Here is a 15811-nt window from a genome sequence, read left to right on the forward strand (position 1 = left end):
TCCGGCGGAGCGCCGGAAAAGGCCCCAAGATGGGATCTCACGAGTACAGAAGGTTGCGGCGGTGGAATTAGGTTTTCGTGGCACCCTCTGATGTTTTCAGGGTACGTAGGTATATATAGGAGGAAGAAGTAGGTCGGTGGAGCCACGAGGGGCCCACGAGGGTGGAGGGCGCGCCCCCTGCCTCGTGGCCTCCTTGTTGGTTGCTTGACGTCCACTCCAAGTCCTCTGGATCACGTCTGTTCCAAAAATCATGCTCCCGAAGGTTTCATTCCATTTGGGCTCCGTTTGATATTCTTTTTTTCGAAACACCGAAATAGGCAAGAAAAACAGCAATTTGGGCTGAGCCTCCGGTTAATAGGTTAGTCCCAAAAATACTATAAAAGTGTATAAATAAGCCCATTAAACATCCAAAACAGAATATATAATGGCATGGAACAATCAAAAATTATAGATACGTTGGAGACGTATCAATTGCCTTGGGGGGCTGAGGATGAACTAGTACAGTGGATGGGCAGCCTCAGGAGGTGAGGTGTTATTGAGCTCGATGAGCTGGTGGTTGAGAGGGTGATCTGAATGATCCGTCCCCTTCTACGGTGGTGGCTAAGTCCTATTTATAGTGGTCTTGGTCCTCTTCCCAAATGTTTTAGGCGGGAAGGGATCCCACAATGGCCAAGTTTGAAGGGGGACAACTAGTACAAACTATCCTAACAAAAGTAGTCTTCGCCTGCCCAAGGCTCTGGTGGTGACGTTGTTGTGGGCTCCGCGATGACTTCCGTCCTGCCGTCCTGCTGGTCTTGGTCTTGTTGCATAGATATGAAAACCTTTGCCTGATGCCTCGGGACCCCGCGCCCGCGCTTGCCTCCTTAGCACTAAAGAGAAAACTGGTACACTGCGCCCGCTGGCGCCCGCCTGGCCTTGGTCATCATGGCTCACGTCACGCGAGCCTCGCGAGGTGCCCCTTGCATAGATATCTCCGCTCCTCGGGAGCCAGCCTAGTGAGGTTGCCCCCAGGGAGGTCTTGGTGTCGTCCGCCTCGTGAGGCTTGGCCCCTCGCGAGGGTCTTGAGTTGTTGCCGCCGAAGATGGGCCGTTAATGGAGCCACGCCACGGGCCGGAGCCAGGCAAGTCTTGGTACTCCCGTTTCCAGGACACCCGACATTGACACCTAGAGGGAGAGGGCATTGGGCGTGTCACCTAGCGGCGGCGGTGCGATGATGTGGTTGGCTGTGGAAGGGGATGCATTTCCTGAATATCTATGATGCCAAGATTTGGGTGGATGACGGGAGAGCTATATCACCTCACCCAACCTCCAAATATCGAGGTTCACAGGCTCGATTTGGAGCAACCTTCAAAACGTATGGAGATGGAATGTAGAATGACGATTATGCTAGACCCTTTTTCGGCTGAAATCGTTATATCATCGACAATTACGGTGTTCGGGGGCCGAGAGTGCTCTTAGAGCATCTCTAGCCAAGCTTCTAAAAGATCTTAACTCGTCGAAAGATTCCCTTTCTAGGAGTTAAGCCACAGATGATCGACCTCTCAAAATCTTTAACCCCTAAAATATTTGATGAGATGCATCGGCCGCCTCTCAAATTTAAGAGAGCGAATGCAAGTCGTAGCAGACGATCCGCTCATCGGTCTCTCTCCTGCTCGGTCGCCTCCATGATCGCGCCGCCGCCGTTGCATTCCTTGCCTCCGATGGCCACCTTGCAACCCGGCTGATCTCCGTCCACCAAATTCCGGCAAGAATCTAGCGATATTTCGGCGAACTTTCCTTCGAATTATCATTGTCCCAAGAAACTTCCGTGCTACTCCCTGTTGTCCCCTGCCACTGTCGCGCTACTCCCCGTCGTCCCGGCCGGGGCCACACTCGTCCCCTCCATCTCCGACCATGGGCGGAGCCAGTGGTGGAGGACGGACAAAAGTTGAGGTAGTGCAGGTTTTGGTTACTCGCCACCAGCAACTCCGCCACGCCGATGTGACGCCTTGCACCCTGCCTGCACGGGACAAATCAAGGTAGGGCAGCTGCCAACCCTTTGCCCTATCTGTCCTTGGCCACCGGGCGGAGCATCACAACACAGTACAGACCAACGAAAGCACGCACATATGAGCTCCTATATGATTGTGGGTCGACATCGCCTATTCCAGTGAATCGTTGCGTTTGGACCATGCCATCAAACCACACGGAGAATGAAGAGTAGAAAAACCAGTTAAATGAATAATTATCCAAACCTTGGCCTGTGAATGAATTTTACCGGTTTCCTTGACTCCTTTCTTGCCCTTCTTCCTCAGTGAGTAACGTATAATGTCTAGAACAAAGGAAGTGAGTCTAGCTCCACTCCGAGGGACAAGACGGAAATCTTCTACCGATGCCAACTGCAAGGCGTGCTTTCCTATGAACCGATTCTTAGACTACAGATCTCATCCCAACGATCTACTTGTACGAAAGAAAGAGAGATGATCTACTTGCAGCTACTGTTTGTTACCGCTGAACATCTGCTACCAATACCAAGAAATACCAATACGGACTTCTTGTTCCAATCGAAACGAGCAAACCTGGGGAAGAGATCCTCTATCAAATTGCTTTTGCATGTCCTCTGCCCTAGCCCTAGCTAGCTTCTGGACATCATCTACCATCTAGAAATCATGGGTGGCCGTGTGGAAGGAAGAAGGAAGAAGAAAGAAGAAAGTAGACGAGGGATAGAGACTTTCATGTAAAGTTTCGTATGTTTGGAGAGTTAGCTCCGCATTGTTTTAACTCTCATGTTTAGAGCATCTTTAATAAAAGATGTAGATGCAAAAATAACTAACTTTTGTATCTCCGAGGCTCAAAAATCCTTTTCCAAAAAGATGATGCAGATGTAAAAGGTTTTATATCTCAGCCTCCCGGAGATCTGAAATACAACACTTCGAGTACCGTCGCCGCCACCCCGCTCGCATCACCGGCCGCATCCCCGCACCACTGCCGCCCCGCCCGCATCACCGGCCGCATTCCCCGCACCGCCGCCACTCGATTCCACCACCGCCGCTGCGCCGTGGCCCTGCACTCCCGTCGCCGCTCGATCCGGCCGCAGCCCCGCAACGCCGCTCGCCGCGTGCAAGCCCGCCGCCCATCCCGTAGCCCCGCCCGCCGCCTCGCACCGCCGCCTCGCCCACCGCCGCCACCCCGCCACCGCCTGAATACTAGTTGAAGTACAATTTTACATCTCCATTTGCATCATCTATTAGAGTTGCTCTTTTACATCTTCAATATACATCTTTTGTTGGAGTTGTCTCTTTCTTGAAGATGCAAAAAACACTTTTGAAGATGTAAATTTTCACCTCTCCTGTTTTACGTCTCCAAATTTGCATCTCCGATATTACGGAGTTATGATATGCTCGAAGATTCACAATTTGAGCTGGGATAAAATTTAGCGAGGTAAATCCAGCCGTGCGCCGCTGCTGGTATTCGTTCATGCAAGCTGCTGGAGCAGGTTGCCCATGGCGACTCGCGCCACCACCCCCTCCTACCTCTACAACGTCCTCCTCCGCCGCGCCGCAGACCACCGCGGCCTCCTGCTGGCCTTCCGGGCTATGCTGCGCGCGGGCGTCGCGCCGGACCACTTCACCTTTCCCTTCGCCCTCAAGGCGCTCGCCCAGGCACGCGCCGCAGCGCCACCGCGCGCCGGCGGAGCCCTTCGGTGCCTCCACGCGCAGCTTGCCAAGTCTGGCCACGGCGCCGACGTCTACGTTACTTCCTCCCTCGTCCACGCCTACTCGGCAGCCGCCGCCGACGCCGCCTCTGCACGTGCGGTGTTCGACGCCGCGCGCCACCGCAACGTCGTCACCTGGACGGCGATGATCGCTGGGCACGCCGCGGCTGGGGAGGCGCGGGATGCGGTCGCGCTATTCAGGGAGGCTGTGGCGAGCGAGCAGGAGGTAATTAATAGTGTCACGGTCGCGCAGGTGATGGCGGCGTGCGCGCAGTGCGGCGACATAGAGAGCGGGAGGTGGGTGCACGACACGCTCCGGCGCTGGTGCGTCGAGCCCGTATTGCTCGATGTTGCTCTTGCCACGGCGGTACTCCATATGTATGCCGCATGTGGTGGTCTCAGTGTTGCAGTTCAAGTGTTCGATGCAATTCCTCAAAGAAACGAGGTGTCCTGGAATGCAATGGTTGAGGTTTGTAATCGTCATGGCAGCTCGGATAAGGTTCTAGAAGCTTTTGCTGCTATGCATTCTGCTGGGATGAAGCCTGATAAGGTGACATGGCTGAGCATACTGCGTGCTTGTACATCGAAGGGAGATACGGGCTTAAGCCGAGGGGTTCACGCATACATGGAAAAGACTAATTGTTGTCGACATGTTTCAGTTTGCACATCTCTAATGGATATGTATTCAAAAACAGGAAATGCACAGAGCGCGCTCCAGATATTTCATTGTCTCAAAGGAAAGGATTTGATGGCATGGACAAGCATGATCAGCAGTTTGGCGAAGCATGGCCAAGGCAGAGATGCAGTGCAGCTCTTCAAGCAGATGGAGTATGGTGGCGTTGTTCCAGACCATGTTGCATTTTTAGGCGTGCTTACCGCTTGCAGTCATGCAGGGATGGTGGATGAAGGCAGGAAATATTTTGACTCCATGCTGAATCTTTACGGCATCAGACCAACGGTAAAACATTATGGATGTATGATTGATCTCTTGAGCCGTGCAGGTCACTTAGGAGAGGTTGAGAGGATGATGCAGCTGATGCCTATTCAGCCCAGTGTTAGAATGTGGGGAAGTATGATGAACGGTTGCAAGATACATGGTAGGGCCGATGTAGCTGAGAGGATAGGATGGGAGTTTGCTGAACTTAACCCTCAGTTAAGTGCAACCTATGTGGTCATGTCCAACATATACGCAGAGGTTGGTAGGTGGCATGCGGTCGAGCAAACTAGGAGGCTGATGTGGCAGAAGGGATTGAAGAAAAATATTGGCTCAAGTGGCACTGAAGTGCACATGCTGTGCTCCTGAATTCAATCGAAGTGAGAGGGGGGGAATACTGTGAAAGACGTGTTGTGGAAATGTGACATCAAAGGCATGTACATTCCTGTCTGGACCATGCGTTTGAATTGAATTGCCAGTTTTATGTGCGGACATAGAGGTAAACATCTAATCTAACTTAAAGTGCTTACGAGTTGTTTACTTACGTACTTACCTTTCCTTTTTTGAAGCTAGATCGTTATTTATGCATTATATCCTGTACTTGATTTGGTAAGGACAAAATAGGTAAATGCTATTTTTGAGAGGTCGGTGTTTACAGAATGTCTGTCCACTTGGAGGTTGATATGTTGCCTGACATCACCCTTAGAAAATGCCTCTGCATATTTCCACAGCTCTGAGGGCTTCTTTGTCTAGCCTAAATATCAAATGTACACTTTGCATATACATATTTGTAAACACGAGAAAACTGAAGATGTTGTGATGTATTAAAACTCTAGCAACTACTTCTTTTACCATGCACCGTTGTTTCAATGCAAAAAGAAAAGAAGTGTCATATTTCATGTGTAACATAACAATTTTGGATATTAATTTAACCAGGACAATCTCTTCAGGGGCATCTGAACAGATAGACACCGAGCCTTCAAGGTGTGCGAAGTACTGGGCACTTTGGCAGTAAACGACATGCACCCAACACTAGCAGAAAGTATTCATAGCCTGGAGCCTTGGAATAGCTCAAGGTAAGACCGATGTCATACTAGCACCTTTTGCTTGACTTGAGCAACTCAGGGTGTGAGCTGGTGAGTACTAGCATGTAATTGATCCCAAACAAGTTAATTATTTGGGAAAATGTTTTTACACGATCATGGCTCTTGTCTCCCTTTAATTTCTCTGAAAGTTGTGCCACATCATTGTGTACTTGTTACAAAAGCTGTGTTGTGCTGCACTATTAGCCTGTCTTGACCAACCTAATTGCACTCAGGAGTCAGGACACTGAACACTTGCTAATTGGCAATGCTGGTACGCTGAAGGTGTTAACATGGCCTTCATGACCTCTTCAGTCAGCTGTGGTTGGTTAGCCGATCAATAGAAACTGAGGACTTCTTCCAATTAGATCTTCAACATTTGAAGGTTCATTGCCCCCAAGAATGCAGCCAAACAAGTCAAAATAAGCAACACTGCAACCATCAGGTGAGTTTCTGCATACTGCTTGTGATCTAAACTGGTTGGTCCAGTAGAATACTTCTCTGTAGTCTTACTTATCTGTTCTGATGCATGCCAAACCTTGTTACTGTAGTAACTACTCACCCTAAGGTCCTAGATTTTACGAATACTTCTTAAAATTAGTCCAACAGAGAAGCCCGGTGGAACAATAATTAAGATAGTAATGACAGTGAGGTATCATAATTGATCGTTCCTGTTAAGAGTTGAACCTGGTTGGGACAAATCACAAAGTCCATATTTCTAGGATACAGCACATTTCTCAAAGGTCCTATATCTCACCTTATTGACTAAGCAACACTAGCAAGATGCCCGTGCGTTGCACGGAACATCAAGATGCATTTGTACGAGTAGTTTACCTTGTGAGAGAAAAGGATGAACGAGGAAAGTCCTTATCTGCAAGTGTGGAGATAGGTGCAGGTATCTTTTTGCAAAATTGCCATAGTTTGCTTTCTATCCGTCAGATATAGATCGGACGGTCTATATTACACGATGGTAGGCACACCATCATCACCAACTCGGTCTTTTATAAGAGTAGAGATCCATATCCTAACATTAAGTGGATAACTTTTTTATATTTTATTGGGCGGGCAAAATAAACAACCTGAACCGTGGACCAACCAAACCAAACTTGCACGCTAGCCAACTTTCCAACAAAGAAGTTCAGTAGTAGCATCCACGACGCTTTATTTATACCTTCGAAGTGCGACCGACAAAGGCTATGGCGGTAGCCACTTGTCACATCATCTTTTACAGCGAGGATTGGCCAGAAGTATACCGTCGTTGACCATGGCAGTACCCTGTATATTTCTACCGCCAACGTGTATAGGAAAAGTCAGATCCAGAAAGATTTACAAACAATCATTAAGTCGTGCTAAACTTTTCTCGAAAGGTCAAAACAGTGAATTTGTATGCATGTGGGCATACCCATGGTAGGAATCATGTCAGGTTTGAATGATTTCTGACTCCGGATGCAAGTTGTGACACGTGTTCGACCATGTATTGGCCTTTTTTTACCGAGATAACTCTAATTTTTTTATAAAATTTGTCTAAAATCAAAACAACTTGGCATGGTGCATTGAATTGGTAATACAAGGCCATGGAAAAAATTGGGCCATTTTAAGGATGTCCCAAAACAACATGCTCTCAGATAGAGCCTTCTGGCCTACCCGAACACCCTCCGTTGAACATGATCTATTTTTGGACATGCTTAAAATGAACCCAACTTTTGCAAGTAGGTGGGGATGCTCATGGTAGACACCCATGCCATGTTTTAATGACTTCCTACACCATTTGCACATTGCGACATGTCCATCCCTTTATCAGCATTTTTACAACGGGAAAACTCCAGAAAATGCAAAACTTGTCAAAAACTCAAACAACTTGGCATGGTACCTTGAATTGCTCATACAAGACCATGGAAAAAATTGGGGTAATTTAAAGGATGTCGAGAAACAACGTGCTTTTAGACGGAGCCTTCTCGCATGCCCGAGCATCCTTCATTGAACATAGTATATTTTTTTGACATCCTTCCTTAAAATTACATGCCTCTAGCTCAATATAAGAATGGATCAAGACCCCCACATGTTTGTATTCTCTAGTTCAACATGGCACCATCTAATTAGAGCCAAACCTATAAAAAATTTATTGGCACGTGCCCATAATTTGTTTCAATTATAATTAACCAGCATATTCTCTTTTATTGGCACATGGAAGCTACCACTGTCGATAATTTATGGTGTCCCTTATTCTGAACAAGCCGACTTAGCTCAATGCGCCGGATGCGAAGCAGGCCCAGTATGGGAGTGATTGATCTCACGAGCTCAAAGACACGACCACATGTTGCTAGCCACTCAAACAAACGCGTTCTGCTAAGCAATGATCAACATGAATATTAAAGAATATAATGCAACGTCAAATTAAAAACTTTTTTTTGAACTTTTCAAAAGCTTTTAACTATGAAATGCCAAATATACTTGGCAACGTGAATGATTTTCCAAATTATGATTTGTTTTAAAATACCACACATTTTAAAAAAGACGAACAAAAAATTTGAACGGAACATTTGTTGAAATTCACAAAAATTTCTTAAAAGCATGAACATTTTATAAAAATATGTTTTTTTTCTTAAGTTGTGAACAATTTTTGGTAACGGGAACATGTTTTGAACATATAGAAGAAATTTAGAAAATATGTCTTTTAATGCAAAAATTATTTCCAATTTTTTAACATATCACTAAAACAAGAATATTTTTCAAATTTGTAACATTGTTTAAATCTTGCACAAATTTGGAAAAACCCAAACATCTTTCAAAAATGGAATAATTGTTTTTAATTCTGAAAAAAATTAAAATTTCAAACATATTTTAAATAGGAACACAGTTTTGGAATTCATAACCTGAACTACCGAATATACTTGGCAACGTGAACAATTTTCCAAATTATGAACAGTTCTTTGAAAATTTCATACATTTTTGGACAAAGCAAGAAGAAAAAATTGACCGGAACATCTCCTGAAATGCACATACATTTCTTAAAAACATGAACCTTCTTATAAAAAAACGAACATCTAAGTTGTGAACAATTTTTTAAAATGGGAACATGTTTTAAACATGCAGAAGAATTTTAGTAAATGTGTTTCTTTAATGCAAATATTCTTTTCAATTTTTAAACATATCGCTAAAACAAGAATATTTTTCGAATTTGGAATATTTTTCGAATTTGGAATATTTTTCAAATGCATTTGTTTAAACCTTGAACAATTTCTTAAAATACAAATATTTTTAAAAAGTGGGAATAATTTTGAAATTTTGAAGAAATGTTGGCATGACAAAAAAAATCCAAATATTTTTTGAATAAGAACACATTTTTTGTAATTCGTATCTTTTTACGAAATTATGAATAAAAATTGAAATTCCGAACATTTTTGAAAATTATGAATTTCAGAAAAATTTGAAAAATAGACTTGCAATGAGAAAATAATAAAGAAGCAGCAAATAAATAGAGAAAGAAACAGAAAAAGAAAATTTGATACAGAAGACAAACAAAAATGGGCCGCCGAGTCTTGGGCGCCCAGTGTGTAGCTGTAACTATTTGCCGCATTGAGCGGGAAATAAGATTTTTTCTTGCTGCGTGGGCAGGAGAAATGGGTTGATTTTACTGGGCCATAGGGTGCACAGCACTCGTACGAAATTCTGCACAAATCGTTTTTCCTTTGCTAACAAGCGGACGTACGAAAGTTTAGTACCACCTCGGATAGAATTTTTTTTTTTTTGAAGGTGAACGGATGAAAAAATTAGAGAAACACACCTTATTTTATTAGTAGCTATAGATATAGATATAGATAAAGCACAACAGCAGTTTTATGGTTAATAAAGTTTCTTGCTCAGTTTCAAATAAAAGAAATTCTTACATCTGTGTGCTGGTTAAGTGCCAACCTCTCAGAGCTAAAGCAAGTGAGGACGCTAATAGCCAGATGCCAATTCAGACGTTTCTTTTTAATTGAAATTCTTCTGGATCCATTTCTGAACGAATCTTTACTTTCTTCGCGTGCTTTCCCAAGGTTATCCTGTGATGTCCCTTTTGTTTGCTTGTATTTACCCTCATGTTGCAGTTCTCCAGCAGGGTGTGGATTTCTGTTGGTTTATGATGGGCTGATCCCACTGTAGGTATGGACCTTCCTTCATGAAGCTTGAGGAAGCACTCACTTTTCCATCCACGGGATTCTTGGTTCTGCACTTAGTCTTGAACCTTTGTTGGTTTGGGACGTCAATCTCATTCGTCATATCCGTCTTGTCCATTATGGGCGGATGCGCGAGCTTGAAAGAGATACTGCAATTTGAATAGTTAATGCTGCTCACACTACTGTATATAGTCGATAAATTGCTGATTTTTTCTTTCTTTCTGTCATATGCCTGAGTTATACAACAACAACAAACAACAAACAACAAACAACAAAGCCTTTAGTCCCAAACAAGTTAAGTTATACTACCTCCGCTCCAAAATACTATTTGAAGTTCTCTGTTTATCTTAAGTCAACTTCTTGAAGTTTTGATCATGTATATAGAAAAATTATTAATATGTCCATTCAATTGGATTACACAACCTGTCTCCTCTGGATTGTGTGTTCATGTTCATTTATCTGGATGTTTTTCTTAACAAGGGGGAGGCGCAGAAGGCGCCAAATTTCATTTCAAACTAAGCTCAGATATTGTACATCATGAACACAAAACCCAGGACAATCAAGATTAACACGTTTCTAAATGAAAGGAGAGCTGTGGATTGTCTGTGAGCTAGTTTGACTCACGCAAAGAAAGTTTCTGATATGGAGTTCCAAACCTGGTGAGCACAATCGTGCGCAACTCCATTTAAACCTCTGGATATATGGAAGATGGCAGTAGTAGAGTGCTTGGAGTTGCAATGGAAGCCTGCTGAGTGCTGCATGATGTCCCAGCCAGTAGAAGGAGCAGAGATGTCTATGAGGAATGTGGGCCGCTGCACTTCCACCTTCGCAGCCACAACTGCAGGAAAGGTGCAAAGCTCCAGCTTCTGCCAGCAGAGACGAGGGTGCGAGATCCACAGAGGCTTGAATTATGATCCCAGCACTGCCTTGATCGTCCTAGATCTGTATGAAGACACATGTGAGCTGTGGCTGGCAGCGAAGATCTTCCTGGGGTCTTTGGAATTCTTCCAAGAGGCATCCAAAAAAAAATCTTGTTCCCTGTGATCATATGATCAGATGCAGCAGTACTTCCCTGTACAGGAATCAGAGAAGTATTAGGATTAGAAGACGTATGCCCTGCAGTAGTAACAGTAGCAGTATGCTCTTCATCAGCCATGTTAGCAGCAGTGATTGCAAGTTTTATCTGATGGACTTGGTGAGGAGAGTTCCTTCTCTGAAAAAGTGCATCATCCCTGGTTTTCCAAAGGCCCCATAAGAAAGAATTGATTAGGCAAAGAAGCATAAGGATGCCACATGGACAGAATGTGGAGAATGATATCATGCATGGTGTGAAAATTGTTTACAAGCATTTCAGTTGTTAAATACCAAGGATGAGAGAACCAGGCTGCTTTTGTAAAAGGGCAAAGAAGAAAATAGGTGCAACTCATCCTCGGGAAGATCACATCTGCAACCGTTCTGGGATATGTTAATAGAATAGTTACCTCCTCGCAAACCTATGGGGAGTGCAGTCCTAAGAGCATCTCCAGCGCCGCGCCCAACAAGCCCTCCCAGGCCACTTTTTTTCGGCGCCGGCGCCATAAAAACGCCCCAGTCGCGTCCTCAGGACGTCGAAAAGCACCGGTTCGGCCCGTTTTTGGGCTCGGCGGTCGCAGGCCAAACCCGGCGCACTGGGGGGCAATCGGGGGCTCCGGCGCAAGGGAAAAGCGCGGCTGGCTCACACTGTCAGGTGAAAAGTCAAGTTTTTCTTCCCCGACTCGCCTCCCACTCCCTACGCCCTCGGCCGCCATTAGCTGTATCCCGGCGCCGCCCGCCGCCCTTCACCGCTAGATAGCCAATCCCCGTCGGAAAAATAGCATAGGTTCGCCGAGGCAGCCCCTCCACCAGCAGCTGGGCGTTTCCGGCCGCGGAGGGGCAGTTTAGCGACGGGTACACGCCCGCCGGGGCAAGGTGTTTGGCGATTTGCCTGCCCCGGCGAGATGGACTCGGATGATGAGGAAGCATTCGCCACGCTGTTGGAGGAGGAAGCCGAGGCCGACGTCCAGGAAGAAGAGCATCTCATGGTGCTCGCCGCCCTTGCCCAGCTGCTCGCGAGCAATGAAAAGCCGCGGCGAGGTGGATCGACGCCGGGGCGGGTGAAAGAAAAGAACCGGCATCGTCTCGAAGGCTACTGCATGCTCTACTCCGACTACTTCACTGACGCTCCACTGCACGGCGACAAAACATTTCAGCGCCATTATCGGATGAGCCGAAAGCTTTTCCTCAGGATTGTGAATTCCATCCGGGAGTTCGACAGCTACTTCAAGTGCAAGAAGGATTGCACCGGCAAACTTGGATTCACCTCGATCCATAAGTGCACGACAACGATGAGGATGCTTGCATACGGAGCTCCCGGTGATTCGCTCGACGACTATGGGCGCATGGCCGAGTCCACCACCATTGAGTGTCTCTACAAGTTCTGTCGGGCAGTCGTGGCAGTGTTTGGACCGCAAAATACTTGCGAACACCTAATGCGGAAGACACTGCTCGGATCCTAGCACAGAATGCAGCAAGAGGATTTCCTGGGATGCTTGGAAGCATCGACGACATGCATTGGAAATGGAAGAACTGCCCATTTGCTTGGCAGGGGATGTACAAAGGCGCCAAAGGTGGTTGCAGTGTGGTACTTGAGGCGGTGGCCGCACAGGACCTCTGGATTTGGAACTCCTTTGGTATGTCAGGAACTCACAATGACATCAACGTGCTGCAGTGCTCCCCTGTCTTTGCCAAGCTTGTTGAAGGTCATTCTCCTCCGGTGAACTTCGAGGTCAATGGGCGGCACTACAACAAGGGGTACTACCTAGCTGATGGCATCTATTCGAGATGGTCTACATTTGTGAAGACTATCTCAAACGCTGTGCCAGGAGGCAAGAAGTCCCACTTTGCCAAGGTGCAGGAGGCTTGCAGGAAGGATGTCGAGCGGGCTTTTGGTGTGCTCCAATCTCGATTTGCTGTTGTCCGCTACCCTGCTCAGACCTGGTCGAAAGATCAAATGTGGGAGATCATGACTTGTTGTGTCATCTTGCACAACATGATCATTGAGAGCGAGTAGGAAGAGCTAGTGTTTGACACTGAACCATACTACAGGCAGGGTCCTCTAGCCGAAGTTGATCACCAACTACCGGCAAACTGGACTGCCTACCTCAGTATGCGCCAGGAGATCCGAGACCCACAGGTGCATCATCAACCGCAGCAGGATCTGATGGAGCACCTATGGAGGCTCAAGGGCGACGTCGGGCTCGGCGTGTGATGAAATATGAGTTTTTATTTGTTGAACTATATAATTTGTATTGAACTATTTGTTGTTGCACTGTTTTGTTGAACTATTTGATTTTCTGTGATGAACTATGTGATAAAAAAATATTTATGTTCATAATTGAACGCCGAGCCACGGCGAACCACGCCGAATATGGGCCGATCATCGCTCATATGGGGCCTTTATTCGCCGAAAGTGGGCCGAAAACCGGGCCAATCTCGGCGCCTGGGGGCGACGACTGAACGCCCAACCGCCCCCAGCGCCGATTGTATCGTCGGCTCGCCCCCGGGGGCGATTTTTATGCCTCCTGGGGGCCAACGGCTGGAGATGCTCTAAGTAATTTCCAAGCAAAAGTTTGGATTCGAGGAGCCAAATGCTTCAGCTTTCATACCTGTTTGAGAATGTTTTTGACCTACAAAGGCAGGACGGGGGGGGGGGGGGCCTAGGCCTATTGTTAGGAGTGGCCTGGAGATCCTGCAAGCAAAGTTTATAAATGCTTTTTGTGTTACGTTTGCCATTATACCAGTTAAATCCCAAAATAATATGTCAGATTGTCAGGGCCCTCATCCTTAAAGATTGGAGTATTCAGAATAATGGAAGCAGTAGGCTCAGAGAAAAGCTGATTGATGAGAGTTTTTTTTTTTGAAATGGAGGCAAAAGCTTTGCCTCATCCATTAAATAAGAGATAATAGAGTTAGTTACAAACAACCCGAGTACACAGCATGTGGATTACTCACGCAATAACAAAGACCCTAGTTTTTTTTATCACCGGCGATGATCCAAAGGTTAGCCTCGGTGGCGATGGAGGAAAGCAGCACTGTCGGAGGGGCGCACTTATGCCTGAAAACCCATGTGTTACGCTCATTCCAAATTGTCCATGAAACAAGCATGGTGAGGGATGCCTTGGCTTGTATGTGCGGATAGCCGTTGTCGCAAGTACTTTCCCACCAAGATTGGACCGAGTCGAACAAGGGCCAAGTGGAAATGACGAAATCGGGGACGTGGTACTTGTCAATGACCAAGGATCAAAGCCTTCTAGAGAAGCGGCATTTGAAGAATAGGTGATTCCCACTCTCTTGTTCCCTCTTGCAAAGGGGCAAAGATCACAGTTTGGCCACCCACGCTTTGCCAATCTATATGCGGTCCAAATCCTGTCTTGGAGAGCCAACCAAGCAAAGAACATGACTTTTGGGGGAGCCCAAACTTTCCAAACCATCTTGTCCATGGGGGAGAGAACCAATCCTAAAAATTGTGCCCTATATGCGGAGGCCGCCGAGTAATGCCCCGAGACCGAATGCTTCCAAAGGATGTCATCCTTGGAGAGTTCGTCAAGATGGACCTCATGAAGGAGCATCCAAAGTGTGAACAATTGCGTGACATGCTCAGCAGAGATAGAGGTGGATGGATTGATCTTGAGGATCCATGCGTTGTGCTTGAGGGCCTCCCGCACCTTCCCATTCTTACACATGGAAGCTTCATGGATGAGCGGGGCAATATCTTTAGGCTTGCGCCCAAGGAGCCAAGGGGAGTCCCAGAAGGGGGTCTTCGCGCCCTTACCAACGGAGATGGTGGTGGAAGCATAGAAAAAGTTAAGGTCCTCCTCGTCACAAGGGTTTCCCAACCCGACCCACATCTTGGTAGGCTCCTTCAATTCATACCAAGGTCATCGCAGCCGGAGGGCGCGTGTAAACTTGTTGGTGTTGAGGACCCCAAGCCCCCCATATTCGAGTGGCCGGCAAACGGTCTCCCAGTTTACTTTGCATTTTGCCCCTGTCGTTTTGTCTATTCCAGACCATAGGAAGGCTCTCTCAAGTTTGTTGACGGTGTGTAGGATGGATGGCGGGATGACCAACGGAGTAGCGGGGTAGACCAGTTGGGAGGTGATCACAGACTTACAAGAGTCGTACGCCCGATGGTGGTGATATTCTGACCCTCGTATGTTGTTAGCTTGCTCGCCACTTTGTCCACGAGGAATTGCAGGTCCACCAACTTCAGCTGCCATACAGAGAGGGGGAGCCCTAGGTACCGCAGAGGGAAAGAAGCTCTTGCTGCCGGTAGGCTTAGGGTCAAACAGCCCAGATCGAGGTGGTTGCAACGGACGGGCACCATCGAGCTCTTGAGGAATTTGGTGCAGAGGCATGTGACCTCACCAAAGCCTCTCAAGATGCATGCAACATTTTCCATGTCTCTTTTGATCGGGGCCACGAAAACCATCGCGTCGTCCGCATAAAGAGAGGTCCTTAGCATTGCCCTCTTCCCCTGGGATTGTGTAGGAGCACCTTCCTCGTGGCCACATCTAGGATTCTTTGGAGCGGGTCAATGGCGATGACGAATAGGAGTGGGGGGGGGGGTCACCCTTCCGGAGGCCTTGGCCATGCTTAATTGGACCACCGACAATACCATTGAGGATGATCCTCGAAGATGACGAGCAAAGGAGGGTAGCGATCCAATCCCTGAATTTGGGAGGGAACCCTCGCCATTGGAGAAGATCGAGCAAATACTCCCACTTAACAGTGTCGAGGGCCTTGCGAATATCAAGCTTGAAAAGAAGGGACGGGGTCTTGCTCTTGTGTAGGCGCCGAGCGCGATTGCGAACATACAAGAAATTGTCATGGATGCTTCTTGTTTTAATGAAGGCACTTTGGGCATCGG

At 46.9% G+C, this 15811-nt stretch overlaps 1 protein-coding gene across 3 annotated transcripts; it reads left to right on the forward strand.

Moving 5' to 3' along the window:
- The first annotated feature begins 3246 nt into the window (after nucleotides 1–3246).
- MEF19 (mitochondrial editing factor 19) lies at nucleotides 3247–11709 on the forward strand. 3 transcript variants are annotated; one of them, XM_048687972.2, is made up of 4 exons: nucleotides 3247–5127; nucleotides 5565–5704; nucleotides 5947–6155; nucleotides 9854–11709. In XM_048687972.2, exon 1 carries the CDS (start codon nucleotides 3483–3485, stop codon nucleotides 4995–4997), a length of 1515 nt encoding a protein of 504 aa, XP_048543929.1. In that variant the 5' UTR covers nucleotides 3247–3482; the 3' UTR covers nucleotides 4998–5127; nucleotides 5565–5704; nucleotides 5947–6155; nucleotides 9854–11709. The 3 variants fall into 3 exon arrangements, with proteins under 3 accessions (XP_048543929.1, XP_048543926.1, XP_048543928.1); XM_048687969.2 differs by having other exon boundaries at nucleotides 9799–11700; XM_048687971.2 differs by having other exon boundaries at nucleotides 3250–5127; nucleotides 5579–5704; nucleotides 9799–11694.
- Nucleotides 11710–15811: the final 4102 nt, after the last annotated feature.

The sequence above is a fragment of the Triticum urartu genome, chromosome 7A (assembly GCF_056163025.1).
Source record: "Triticum urartu cultivar PI428250 chromosome 7A, HENAU_Tu73, whole genome shotgun sequence".
In the NCBI taxonomy this organism is placed as follows: domain Eukaryota; kingdom Viridiplantae; phylum Streptophyta; class Magnoliopsida; order Poales; family Poaceae; genus Triticum; species Triticum urartu.

What these genes read in the sequence shown, in the direction of transcription:
- MEF19 (XM_048687972.2), top strand. Translation starts at nt 3,483, where the DNA reads ATGGCGACTCGCGCCACCACCCCCTCCTACCTCTACAACGTCCTCCTC.